This window comes from Lagopus leucura, unplaced genomic scaffold (assembly GCF_019238085.1).
Source record: "Lagopus leucura isolate 7727_CA_CO unplaced genomic scaffold, USGS_WTPT01 Super-Scaffold_100001, whole genome shotgun sequence".
NCBI classification, from domain to species: domain Eukaryota; kingdom Metazoa; phylum Chordata; class Aves; order Galliformes; family Phasianidae; genus Lagopus; species Lagopus leucura.
In genome coordinates, this window is record NW_024962262.1 from 10,556,424 (window position 1) to 10,571,072 (window position 14,649).

The window sequence follows — 14,649 nt, forward strand, 5'->3', positions numbered from 1 at the left end:
CAAATTAGGGAAAAAAATGCATTTGTCTTACTCTGCTTTGCTACTGGGATTTGTGGACAATGCCAAACCTTGGACTCCTACCCCTGAATGACTATGAGGGTCCATCTATGTGCGTTGTAGAGATATAAACAGATGCATGGATATTCCTTAGACAGGACTGAGGAACGGCCCAAGTTCATCCCCATTTACGATCACTCCTTAACTGTGACCACTTACACTCCATGGTTTTGGCTTCTGCCAACCAGCACTATCCTGAAGAATGCCCAGTCATGGCCAAAGGACTACACAGACTACAGACTGTCCCCAGCTAGTTGTATGCATCTAGTGTTTGCTTGGAAGAAGAGAACTTAGATGTGCAGATGTGACTCAAGATTGTCAGGTGGCCTTACTGATCATAAAATGTGCCATGATTGCTTTTAAGCAGCAGCTGAGACATGGTTGGAAGGGTGATAGAAAAACCCACAAGTGTCTGTTGCTATAGCCGGACGTTGATTCATGTGACCAAAATTTATGTATCTAGTAGGTAGGTTTTTAATCTCCCACAGCAAATGGTAGAGAAAAAGATAGCTAGACATGGACTCAGCCCATTTATCTGCTATACCTATTTTTATATGGGATGAATCACCCTTGTGAGATGTCTGTCTCTCTTGACTAAATAGGTAGATGGGTTCTCAATGTTGGACACTTGACTTCTAGACACATAAATGTAGTATCTCTGTATGTACAGAGATTAGATTTAATGTTTCCAATGGGTCTGATCTACTGTTGTGCCTTCTTAAATCACTGTGAAGGCCAAGTTTCAGTTTTACTGAAACTAGATAGATACATCATTTTAAATATCCCAAACTGTTTTGGTTTAAGTAGTTTCAAGCTACCACTGTGGCTTTTGTTACTAAATGTATGCCCCTACACAGGTCTAATCCAATTTGTTTCCATCTACCTCTCCAACTCTTTTTTTCTCATGCAGGAGACCCAAAAAATAGTTATGCAATAGAGACAATACAGTCAAACCCATTTATCATTATCCACGTTGGCTGGAAAGAATGCTGATATTTGATAAAAGAAGACAAACATTGGTACAAACCCATATTCCTTTCGATCATCATACACTGCTTAACTCTTGTTGGGAAAAGGCTTCGGTTTGAGAAATTATAGAGGTCAAAGCAGTATTTGTTCTTTCCCACATCGAACAAAGTGCAGTTAAATTCTGTCCTGTTGTCTCCTGGGTGAATGGTGTTCTCATACAGCCAAGCTGTTCTCAAACTAGGATGCCTGAGAGCCTCTTTATAGACAACAACTTTTCCACTGATAGAAGTGCATGGTGGTGAGACTATGAAGACCTGAACCAAGGTTCTGCACACTGCTTCTGGTGCCACAACCAGTCTGTATCCAAATTTGTGGAGATCTATGGGTCCCATAGAGGCAATAACAGAACGTGTTTCTAATGATTTCAGTAACACAGTGATGTACATTTCTTGACCAACATGTGGGCAGTCAAACTCTACCCACTGGGATCTAGAGAGTGGGATTCCTTTGCTAGTTCTAATGCCCAGCATCTCATCAGAGCTTACTCTTCCTAGTTCATAAAGTGTGCTGGTGAATATCACATCTAGTGAAACCAATGTCTTGTTCATGGCACATAGCTGCTCATTTGTAAAAACTCCAACCTGAAGGGAGCTCCCAAGCACCTCTGAAGTCTTGTTCAAATCAATGTGAAATACAGGCCATTCCACATGGAGGGTGGATGTTCTTCCTCTGCTTGCAGCAGCACTGCTATTATCACTGGGAGAGATCATTCTGAACAAAAAGTCTCCAGCACTTGTGAAATAGGAACATTCAAACTCTACCATCCCCCGGGACTGATTTGCTGGAAGCTGTTTTCTTGCAATGATCTTGTTGGTGTTGGCATCCAGCAGTAGGATGGACAGGTTCTCTGCTGTCTCATTACCACTGTAGTAGTGGTATTCCACAGAAACTGTGTCGTTGCTGAAGGCTACATGACCTGGGTGCTTCAACAGGAGGTCCTCCACTTCACCAAGAACTGAAATGAAAACAGGTTAACAACAGCATTAAGAATCAAAGCAGCAGCCAACTGCTTATGAAACATAAAGAAGAAAATATGTATTTATGAAGTGGATATTTAAGAAATGGCTGTTAAACTCTTAAATGTGAATGAATCAGTTCACTAAAAAAAAGGTCCTAGCTAGAGCAGTTATAGCTCACCTTTCCTTTGTGCAGGGACGTGATCTGCAAAAGCTCAAAGTCCACTGTAGCAACATGTTTAGGAAGGAAGGTTAAAAGAAGGTTTCTCAAATAAAAACAAAAGATGTACAGAAAACTTCAGTTCTAAGGATAGACCATGAAAATGCTCAACTTCCCTTCACTTGTAGACTCTTATAGTCCATTTCACCATGATCAGCTGTTCTACCTTCTTTAGTGGTAATGCAGTAAAAAAACCACAGTAGTTTCTTAATACAGAAACATGAAAAATATCCCTCAAATTAAATAAGATAGTAAATCTGCATGATGCTTTTTGAAGCCTCTTCTCTTGCTCTGTCTTATGAATCTTTCATTTTGCTCATTTGCATCACAGACACATGAGTGAAAGGGCTGAAAATAACAGTGATGGTGACTGCAGCACTTTTCTTGTCTCAGATGTGGTGCAACATGTCTAAATGACATCATTTCATAATAAATGGCACAGTCTTTTTAGATGCACTTCTTGCATGACCATGTTTGTGCAAGTTGCCAAATTATCCCGAGACATGCTGTAACTAGTGGGGATAGATGATATCTGAAGCATTGGATTGGGAAGATCACATTCCTGCTCTCAGCTCAGCTAGTTTTTCTGTGTTGCCTGAAACTTAAGGATTTCAGACATTGACAGGTTACCTGAAACATGGGAACTACATACACCTATCCCAGATACAGAATGTGCTGTGAGACATCTCTATATAATAAAGTGTCTGGAAAAGGGCTTCTGAGTCTTGGATGGAAGGTGCTCTGGGAGCATAAAACCTCAGTTAAAGCAATCCTTTCATAAGTAGTATCAACTAACAGTACTTCAACTTGTTAAATCTGTTACATATGTCTTAAGATTACCTCAAAGAAAGCTTTGCTGGAAAAACACTGCAAGTGCCAAAGCAAGCACTCGGCATTTAGGAGTAGCAGGACTCATCTTACAGAATACTAGACAGCTACTACTGTAAGCTTCAGTTTGAGTTTGTCACCTTGGATTCACTTTCCTGTCAACAGAAAATGAGTTTCAGGAAGAAATTCATCTGACCAGCTAAGGCCATTTACGTCAGGGTGAGGCACAGCGTACACTACTAAGACCCACCAGCTATAATGTGGTTAAAATAACCAGCTCTAACCACATCCATAATGTCTGAATGAAGACTGTATGCACAGCCTACATACATAAATCACGTATATACTCTTACATACATGTATTGTAAGTCAGTCTTTCATCTGAGTGACTCAACACTACTTTTTTTGCACAAGATTCTGCCTCATTTGGCAGATGGATAATGCTTGTTACCAGAGGGTCTTTTATTCTCGTTCTTCCTTGGGTGGTCCCATGTATTATTGACTGTGCACCGTTCAAAATTCACCTTGATAACACAGAATTATTCATTTTCCCCATGGATCCTGCTATTGTGCTCTTATCATAGTATATTAGTGTATTAGAAATATTAATGAGTTTATCCCTGCAATGTTCCAGAAAGATGAGTAAATGTCACTATTCTTGTTTAGAGTGTTAGGAACCAAGGCAAAGACATAAAGGTGAAAACTGTCAAACATTAACTAAACAACCATCTTTTAACACAAGAATGTGTGAGTGGAGAGCCCAGTATATGCAGCTCGAGGGCCTGTTACTATAAGCATGTGGAAATCTGCTGGCCTGGGCTGAAGCATGCACAGTATCATGTGGGGCTGGCAAGAGGAACTGAACGGACATGGAACATGTTTGACCCTTTGGAGAACTTCATTGCGAACTCATCTGCAAGGACTCAGATATGGACCAAGTCCAAGCAAACCTCCATATGGGGAACAAAAAGTATGTCCCAGAGCATCATGAAGTTTTGACAGCTGTGTTACAGTTTCCCAGTGAAATGCTTACAAGTTGCTGGGTTTTTCTTGATTTGAACATGAGCAAACCTACATATTTCTCTATAAAGGACTTGATCAGATTCAACTTGGCTGAAGTGTTTTAAGAGAAAAACAAATCAGACCATAACAAAACCTCAACATGAAAAATTTCAACATCAAGCTTCAAATTTTCAAGAAAAACATTTGTGTGATAGTAATGAAAAGCACTGAGAGAAAGACCAGGGGTCTGCCATGTAGCTCTCATCAACCCTCATATGGATTGTTGGAAAGTGAGGAAAGCAAGTATTACTGGAGGACGCCTTTACAGCACTGCAGAGTTCTGCCTGGTGCACTGCAGGTCACAGAATCATTCTCCCATCTTCATTTAATAGCAAAATTTGCACTTCTAGGTGCCCCATGTAACAGTTTTCTGCAAAAGGCCACTCACAGTCAGCAAAAGTGAGCTTCCACTGCATGCTCCTTCAACTGCCCTCCAGCCTACTGCATGTGAACATCTCTGCCATAAGCCAAACCTCGGCCCCAGGGGCAGTTTTCAATTTGTGTATTTTTAGTTGTCACTACAGTTTTTGTCCCACTGAATGGAGCCTGGCTGTGGCACCAACCAAATGCCACAGTGGTCTTTGCAGGAGCTCCCTCTTAGAAAGATCAAAAGGAAAACCCTGTTTTGTTGAAGAGTGAGTGGCATGCTGTTCTGATATTTATTTATTTTTAATTATATTTAAGCCAACTTGGGTTGTGATGTTGGCTTGTCAGCAACCAGTAGCACAGGGCTATGAAGAAAAAGCACCAGAAGCACCAGAAAAAACAGTAAGAAATGAGAATACAGTTTTGTTGTATGCCTGTTTTGGTTTGGTTTGTTTGTTGTTTTTATTTTATAGCATTGCGGTCATTTATATTTAATCGTTTAAAACACATTTGAAACAGTCTTGGTGTAATACAGATAAGCATATGAAGGAAACAGTTATCTAAGAAGTGATTTGTATACACAAAACTAGAAGTTATTTTCTGAAGTATGGACTACTCTTCTTTAGAAACAAGGGAAAATATAATACAGCTAAAGTTTGCAACAGAGATTTAGCTGTTCAACTGCACCTTTTAGCTACTCACTCACCTTTTAACTACACACCCTCTATAAAGTTCCGGAATAATAGCTTTTACCTCTGAGTCAACTAGTTGTGAATGCCTACAGGACTGGCACACCAAGAAGCAGTGGATATCACAATCATTCACCTCCCTTCTTGGGTTAAGTGAACTTAATGTTATAGAACTATAGAATCACCAAGGTTGGAAAGGCCTCCAAGACCATCCAGTCCAACCGTTCACCTATCACCAAAATTCCCCCATTAAGCCGTGTCCTTTAGTGCAACATCTAGACATTTCTTCAACACCTCCAGGGATGTTAACTCAATCACCTGCTTTGGGCAGCCCAGTCCAGTGCCTGATCACTCTTTCAGAGAAGAAATTTTTCTTAACATCCAACCTGAATCTCCCCTAGTGCAACTTGTGGCCATTCCCTCTAGTTCTATCGCTGGGAGAAGAAGCCAACCTCCACCTTGCTGCAACCTCCCTTCAGGTAGTTGTAGAGAACTATAAGGTCTCCCCTGAGCCTCTTCTTCAGGCTGAACAACCCCTGTTCCCTTAGCCACTTCTCACAACACTTGTGCTCCAGACACCTCCATAGCCTTGCTGCTCTTCTCTGGTCACGCTCCAAGGCCTGACTGTCTTTCCTGAAGAGAAGGACCTAAAACTGAACAAAGTACTTGAGGTGTGGCCACACCAGTGCAGAATTCAGAGGTGTGATCACCTCCAGCTCCTGCTGGCTGCACTATTTCTGATACAAGCCAGGATGCCATTGGCCTTCTTGGCCACCTGGGCACACTCGCTGGTTCATGTTTAGCTGAGTGTCGATCATCATTTCCAGGTCCATTTCTTCCAGACAATCTTTCAGCCACTCTGCCCCAACCTTGTAGCTTTACCTGGGGTTGTTGTGGCCCAAGTGCAGGACCCAGCGCTTGGTCTTGCTAAATTTCATCCCATTGGCCTCAGCCCAGAGATCTAGCTTGTCCAGATTCCCCTGTAGCACCTTGCTACCCTCAGGCATATTGACACTTCCTCCGACCTTGGTGTAATCTGCAGCCTTACTGAGGGTGCATTGAATCCCCTCATCCAGGTCATCAATAAAGATATTAATCAGGATGGGCTGCAATACTGACCCCTGGGAAACACCATTCATGATTGGCTGCCACCCGGATTTAACTCCATTCACCACCACCTCTGTGCCCAGCCATCCAGCCAGTTCTTAACCCAGCAAAGGGTGCACCTGTCCAAGCCACAGCCTGCCAGCTTCTCTAGAATACCACTGGAGACAGTGCTGAAGGCTCTTCTGAAGTCTAGGTAGACTACGTCAACAGCCTTTATTTTTACTGTATTTCCCATTCAGTGCACCATTCTTAACTTTGCTAGTCAACTCTGTCTTGTTAAAATAACACATAGTACTAAAAGCAAGTGTCTTCTGTTAGACTTGAGTTCATCTAAAAGAGGGCAGTCCTAAGTTCTTTATGTCTTCTCATGATCCCTTGTTCTAGAGTGGAGGTGGAACACACACCAAGGTGTCTGTTTTCTCACATACACAGGAAGAGCAAACTGCACACTTTCTTGGTCCATTTCTCTCCTTTGTAAGACATCTTCAGCCTTTTGATGCATGACCTACCTACTATCACAGCTCATGTCATAACTGGGAACTAAAACAGTCCTTTTTCCAGTTTCCCATGCTATAGCTATTTCAGCAATGCATGACTTCATTCTTTATCATGGTTTGACAATGTACTTCAACTGGGAGGTTAACAACTTTTAAGTTATGAATGTAATTTTTGAAAATCTATGTATTATTTATAAACTAAGGATCTTACTTTCAAAATTTCTAAACTGAATGTTGACTCACTTTACAAATCTACCTTCTATGCAGTACATTCTTAGAAAAGATAGATGCCATGCATAGCATGCCCCTCAGCTTGCAACCACTTTATAGCTAACCCAAACTAGATGTCCAGCTTCCATTGGCAGCTGAAGGTGAGAAGGAGGTGCTTTCTCATCCTTAGAATCTCAGGCTGTGGTTAGGTTGTAACTGTCCTCCAGATGTGCTGATCTGTGTGTGAACTACTCAAACAACACTCAGACTAATTTTACATGACCAAAATGGAATGAGTATGAATTCCATCCTTTGGATTCCTACACAGTCAGAGGAGGCAATACCCTTCCTGTCCTCAAAAGTTTTCTCTGAATTGGTGGGTGAAGTCCATCACATGGGGTCTCATTCAACCATAGGAAGTGACCTGCACTATAGATGGTCACATTTCATCCAACCACTGTAAGCTACTTTCATAGAAATGGGCAGTTGTACGCTGTGGTTCCTCCCACCTTGGTACAGACACTTAATTGATCTCTGATCTATCATCTGCCATGCATTAAATGTTACCAAATACAAATCTCAGAAGAGAGCAGAGCTCCTGCTACTGCTTCTAACACAGTTAGTCCCTTGATGAGGCCCACAGAAATCTGCTCACTTATCCTGCTTCCTTCACAGAGCAAATTCATAGCAGGAAATGTTCCTGCCACTTTGACACAGAGGAGCAGCTCATGAAAGCTGTCTCTTCCACCTACATATTACATAAGGCCTTGACTACATCCTGGGCATATCACTGCTGGCTTGTGTGAGCAGTGATTTTTTGTGATTTTATTTCAGCAGACAAAATGAAAACAGCACTATCCAAAACTACTTTATGAATATGCAACTCACAGTTCTCCCTTGTAAGCTCCAATACTCACCATAGTCACAGAGCATTACTAACAATAGATTTGAAAAATCTTTCAACATCTGTTTCATTCTGACCAGTGAGATCCCAGGTCCTTTTACTCCTCATGTCCTTCTTCAGCTCCAAAGTTCTAAAGTGCAGGCACTTTTTTCAAGAACACCTGAAAGATAAAAAATTACAGCTGCATTGACTTTGTTTCATAAAATACAAGGAGGAAGACTACATCTGGAAAGAAAGAAAGAAAATAAAAAGCATTGATTAACATTTTTATCCCATTTATCCAACCACTATTAATATTGGATCAATGGATAAGTGCAACTATATTTCATCACAGAATAAATTTTCCCTCAGTATACGTCAGCCCTTGAGTCACAACAACAAAGATAGGCCACAAGAATTTACCTTTGTACTGCAGAAACTGCTCTTGTGCATGTCTTATATTAAGATCAAGACTCCTTCCAATACTTGAAGGGAGAGTATAAACAAAAGGGGGAATGACTGTTCACATGGGTTGATAGTGATAGGACAAGGGGAATGGTTTTAAACTGAGACAGGGGAGATTTAGGTTAGATATTAGGTGGAAGTTTTTCACCCAGAGGGTGGTGACGCACTGGAACAGGTTGCCCAAGGAGGTTGTGGATGCCCCATCCCTGGAGGCATTCAAGGCCAGGCTGGATGTGGCTCTGGGCAGCCTGGTCTGGTGGTTGGTGACCCTGCACATAGCAGGGGGTTGAAACTGGCTGAGCATTGTGGTCCTTTTCAACCCAGGCCATTCTGTGATTCATGACAGCAAAGTAACAAGTATTCTGTACAAAATGTAACTCACCTCAGCACGTGTAGACACTAGAGGTTTATTGCTGCTACATAATTCAAACTGTTTTCAGTAATCTATTGTTATCTCACTGGCTCTATATAACACATTACGTTATCTGCCTGGCTCTATAAAAGACCCGTAACTGCTTTCTCTGTCTTTCAGATGTGAAAGCTCAGCTGTGTGATCCCACGTGCCAGTCTGTATATTTTTAGCTATCTTCTCCACAATTTTTTAAGTTCACAATTCCTGTAGCATCGCCTATGCAAACAAAAATAGAGATCCTTTTGGAAAGTTTCAGGATCTTACTTCAATGTGCTCTAAAGCAGTCATCACGAGTCTCATAACAATCACATAAAACAGGTTGGAAGAGAAGGACTGCAGCAAAACCAACAGCATGCTACAGAAACAGAAGTCACAGAGTATTTACAAAGAGAAAATCTAGCTCAAAGCAGCCACTCTCAAAATATGAGAATTGCTCTCTTTTGCATTGCAAAGGAGTGTCAGAAAGTCAGACTGACTGCACTCACCATCACTCAAACAAGCACGAAAGTTCTTGTTCAGTGGAGTTTACAACCTAATTTTATGAGAGAAAACTGGCACGGCAGCAGGCATGGTGGAACGTAAACATGAAACACAGGGCTATGGCAAAGATGAGGTGCATCTTCAGGAATCACAAAAATAATGAGGTATTTCAACAGTAACACTGTTAGCGCTGCTGACCTACGACACAGCCGATGTGTTCTTTGAAAGCTTGTAAAATTGTTTTAGCTTCTTCTCCTGTCTTCTCTATGCCAATTTGCTCTCTGATTTCTCTCATGCACATAATTCAAGTGGCTGGAGAGAATAATTTCTGTAGCTTGCTCAGCACAGGCCCATTGTAGCAATAGCTGTACCCATCTGACAAGGAATATCATCGCCTGCCCACAGGCCTGACAAGGCTCCAGAATTAGATAGCAGCAGCGATACCCCGAACACCCACATCTGATACACTGTAAATTACCAGAAGACAAACCTCCTGCCTCCACACAGGGGCAGGCTGCTGGCAGAGCCACGGCACAATCACTTAAGGAAAACAGAAGAAATTAAGCAGCTCTGCTTGAAATTTCACTGCACTAAAGAGGGAAGAAAGATGCTTTGTGGGCAACAATCACAGCCGTGCTGAAAGCTTCAACGGGTCCTTTCCATCTCCAGCTTTCCCAGCTATGTATTTTTCCAATGTGTTTTACAAATACTGTTTATAGACCATCGCATACCAGCAGGTAAAATCCACATAATCCTAATTGCAGCCTCACAAGTGACACGCTGCAGGAAGAAACAAAGCGACAGAAGAAAGAACACATCCTAGGGAAGAAAGAAAGAAGGCTGAGCGGGAGAATTCTCCTGAGACAGCGGCCATACATTTTAATTCACACATGTCAGGCTGACAGATGGAAGAGCAGCGTGGTTCACGAGATGGGGCACTGGAGGGAGACACAGGAGACCTGACTTCTGCTCCTCTTCCTGCCTCGGTCAGATGCACCATGTTAGCAAACTGCAGCTTTAATCCGCTCCTCTCCTCCCATTCCCCCGTGCTGTATTTATACCAGAAACTGTGCAGGGTGGAAGCTTTTTCTGACGTCTGTGGACACAGCCCAGCACCTCTGGGCGTTCCGTTCACCAGACCATAAGCCCTCTTCCCTTTTACTCTTTCATCTGTGTTATCTGAGTTTGCTTAGGAAAAGGCTCTGGCAGGGTGCACAGGCAACACCCAAGCTCAGACGAGTGTTTGAACCAGCACCAAGACTGACTTCCAGGGACTTCACCCAGGTGCCTGGGAAAGCCTATGCTGGGGCTGAGCCCTGTGTAGCCCTGCAGCCCTGCAAGGCCCTGGAGCCCTGATCCAGCACAAAGCTGGCTGCCCACCCATCCCTAGCACTGCATTCCCCCTCTCCCTTCACTCTTTTTTCCCCTATGTTTGTTCCTCTCAGACTTTCTCTCCCTCCCCATCTCAGTTTTGTGCACACAGACCTCTGCACCTGATTCACGTTTCTCCCCTTCAGCCTTCCCTCAGCCATCTTCTCCCTTGCACTCTTTTCTTCTTCGCTTAAAAATTCCCCATCCTTGCCTCCTGCCCCCTGCTCCACTATTGCTCCCTTTCTAGTACTCACATAAAATCTTGCTTTTCAAGACAGACAGCGTATCTTAAATAGTTTCTTCTCTATGCAGATCTTTTTACCTCGAGTTCATTAGCTTGATGAGATGAAAAATGATGGAACAGAGAAGACTATCAGACTTTGAATAATTGGCTTTTTTAATTTATTACTCTGGTGGACCAGCAGGGACTGAGGCTCCATTGTGTGAGACGCAGCAGAGGGACAGCAGCACAAAAAGATGCTTTCTGCTCCAAGAGACGGTGAAGGGGGCCAACTGGAAATAGAAGACTTCCTCTCCAAAAGGAATTGGAAATGGCAGATAAGGAGGGCATAAGCCATAAAAGCCTTGGAGATGAAGAGCAAGAGGTCTGCGTGTAGCACAAATGCCAGGAAAACACTGAGTCCTTCCTCTGTCACAAATACCTTTTAGATGTCCCTGTTCCTTGCTGGGAAGCTGTACTAGACGACCTTTAAGGGTCCCCTCCAATTCAAATGATTCCCTGATCCTACTCTACTCTACTCTGTTCTACCCTAGCCTAGCCTATTCTATGTTATTCTATGTTATCCTATGTTATTCTATGTTATTCTATGTTATTCTATTCTATTCTATTCTATTCTATTCTATTCAATTCATGTGGTCTTAGTCTCATCACTTAGCTTTCCTCTGGCACAGGCTCTTGCTGGAAGCTGCACCCTGCTGCCTGACAGGTTTTAGGAGAACAAATCCACTGCACGTGGGCACTGCAATATCAGGAACCGTGCAAGAACCAAAGTCACACTATTTTATGTTCACTTTGGATGGCAGATAGCTTTTACAACAACAACAACAAAACCTACTGGATTTATGACTTCCTGTGCATTTTCCACGAGTTGGTACGTCAAAAGGCCAGAGAGCAGGCTGGTTGTTGAGCAGGGTGGATGGTGCTATCACTGCTAGTGTGCACAGCTAACAAGTGTGCAGCTTCACCAACATATCCCCCAGCAACTACGTCCTCTTCATAGGGCAGACAAAAGACAAATCAGTGCTGCAGTTAAGAAGGGGGCTGTAGTTAACGAGGAATCAATCACCCACCCCACAAACAAGCCTCAGGCTTTGAGATGACATGTGCATCAGACAAAGCCTGTATTCTCCCTATGTGTACTCTGCAGATCCCTGGCAGAGCACCCCTGCCCTCACTCCACCCCCCTGCAGTAGGCCTGTTCTCGCCCACCTCATCCCATCATAGCTCAGATGCCTTCTCCCAGTTACCTCGAGGAACCCAGCCAGGAGCTGTCAGGTAAATAAAGTCTGAAACTCAAAATGAGCAAAACATTACAATATCACAGAATCACAGAATGGCCAGGGTTGGAAAGGACCTCAAGGATCATGAATCTCCAACCCTCCTGCCACATGCAGGGCCACCAACCTCCACGTTTAATGCTAAACCAGGCTGCCCAGGGCCCCATCCAACCTGGCCTTGAACACCTCCAGGGATGGGGCATCCACAACCTCCCTGGGCAGCTTGTGCCAGCACCTCACCACTCTCATAGTAAACAATTTCCCCCTGACATCCAACCTAAATCTTCTCTCCTTCAACTTAAAACCATTTCCCCTCGTCCTGCAGTTATCAACCCTTTCAAAGAGTTGATTCCCCTCCTGTTTGTAGGCTCCCTTTAGGTACTGAAAGGTTGTACTGAGGTCAACCTTGCTAGAATGTAAGAGGGAAAACAAAGTCCCAGATGAAAAACAAGTCTCCTTAACTGCTGTCTGTTAGTAAAAGTATTGCAGTCCTATTTGCACAGTTGTATTATGCATGAGAGTGGCTGACAGTGAAGCAGCCCAGCAAAACAGATCCTGGAAGTCATAGAATCAGAATTACAGAACCATCTGAGTTGGAAGAGACCCTTAAAGGCCATCTGCTCCAACTCCCTTGCAACAAACAGGGACACCTACAGCTCGATCAGGTGCTCAGAGTTGCTCCAGCCTAAGTCAGAGAGCCCTTCCTGCTTTTCACTTGAGGAAGCTCGCTAGCAGCACAAAAAACAAGCGTCCATCTGCCACGTTTCTGCAAACGTGAGATACTTCATCTGTCTGTAGGGAAAGAGATTAATTATTTTCGCTATTGCGCCGTGGCATTAGGCAGCCATTGAAGTGTCACCACCTGCTGGGAATTTCAAAACTTCTCACCAAATCCTCCTCCCCGTCACAAATGCGGGAGCACCTCAGGTGCACATCACCTCGCTGACATCCCACTGCTGCTGGCCATACACACGGCTGCTGGCCGGCAGCTGCGCTCTGAGACTGGAGCTGGGCTCGGGGAAACGCACATAGGCTGTGTGCCGCAGCAGGGGGCCGGGGCTGCCAGCCTCAAAGGCATCGCTCTTTCTTATTTACACATCAGACAATTCGACGTCGTTATCAGATAATGGCCGTATTGAAATTAGGCATCTAAATTCATCGGGATGAAAATGACAGCGCTTTTGCGAGGTTAAAAAATAATAATAATATGCTGGTAAAGCATACAGCTATCAGTATTTGGGGCTGATGCTCAGAAATGCTGGGATTTGTCAGCTCTTATTGGTATTGGCTCAGCAATATGAGAGCTGCCAGTACTCCCCATCCTACAGCAGAGTGAATAGATGGATGAGGTTTGCTGTGGAAAACGTACAGTAACAATAAGTTCATTAAGCATAAGGAGGGTCAGGAAAACATCCAAGCAATAATGAATCACCTCCGTGCAGAATTAAATGCATCGGATCGACCCTCGTGGCGTAAGGTGGACGCAGCCATCCGCTCCTCCGCTCTCCTCCAGATTTTGCTGGCATTCTCTGTATCGCCCATCGTTTCTGGGATCCCCCACTTACGGAAGTTTATCGTAAGGATCGTGACACGCATCACACAGCTGAAACAATTAGGAATCAGCTCCGAAATGCCACCAACCGCCGATACGAGCAGGAGAAAGCCTCCCTGGCGCCTGCACAGCGCACTGTGCCCGGCGCACGACGGCCAGCAGCAGCAACGCCGCGCACGGCAGGACGCAGCGCGGTCTCTCCCGTCCGCGCTTCGGGGCAGCGGGCTGCAGCCCGGAGCCCGAAGTTACTCCGCGCCTCCTCACACGCAGCGCGGTCCCGCGCCCCCAGCACAGCGCGCCCCGCTCCGCCTCCCCCCGGCCCCGCGTTCACTCCCTACCGCGACCGCGGGACCCCCGAGCTCCGGAGAGCCGCCTGCCGCGCGGCCGCGGCGCTCGCTCACCTCAGGCAGCGGCCGGGGTAAATGGCGGGGCGGCTGTCAGCGGGCGCCGCGCGAGGGGAACCCGCGCCCCTGGCGGCGAGGCGAAGCGAAGAGACGCGAGGCGAGGCGAAGCGCCGCACCGCCCGCCCCGCTCCCGCCGGGGGCGCGCCGCCCTCGCCCGCCCGCCGCCAGGGTGTGGCGGCGCCCCCGCCCCGCGCCCACGGCCGGACTCGGCCGAGCGCCTCGGTGACACGGCCCGGCCGCTGGGACGGAGGCACCTGAGGCCCCGTGACAGCTCCAGTGGGCCCGCGGCGGCGGAGGCTTCGGTGATCTCAGCCCTCCGCTCTCCAGTGCCCGTCCGCTGCCCAACTTGGCGTGTGCATGGGTGTTCCTCATCATGAGTAAATTCGGGGACTGCTGCGGCAGGACATGCTGATAAGGAATGGAAATGTCTTCTAGAGGGGCTTCTTAAAAGAGAAATCCATGCATTTTTACACAAGAGCGACTGATTTATCTCAAACCACTGTTACCTGTATTTCCCAGACGTGCAGTCTGTGCTTTAAATAT

General features: G+C 45.1%; 1 protein-coding gene across 5 annotated transcripts in view; it reads right to left on the reverse strand.

Moving 5' to 3' along the window:
- The window catches only part of THSD1 (thrombospondin type 1 domain containing 1), a 29,609-nt gene extending 15,432 nt beyond the window's left edge, over positions 1–14,177 (reverse strand). For 2 of the 5 annotated variants that reach the window (XM_042867028.1, XM_042867023.1), the window contains exons 1-3: positions 14,104–14,177; positions 7,939–8,085; positions 1,085–2,041 (exon numbers count right to left, since the gene is read on the reverse strand). In XM_042867028.1, coding sequence (XP_042722962.1) covers positions 1,085–2,041; positions 7,939–7,996 — 1,015 coding nt within the window. In that variant the 5' untranslated portion in view covers positions 7,997–8,085; positions 14,104–14,177. Of the gene's footprint in view, positions 1–1,084; positions 2,042–7,938; positions 8,086–10,137; positions 10,164–13,582; positions 13,754–14,040; positions 14,077–14,103 lie in introns of those variants that run through there. The other 3 variants (XM_042867027.1, XM_042867024.1, XM_042867025.1) reach the window with 3 other exon arrangements.
- Positions 14,178–14,649: the final 472 nt, after the last annotated feature.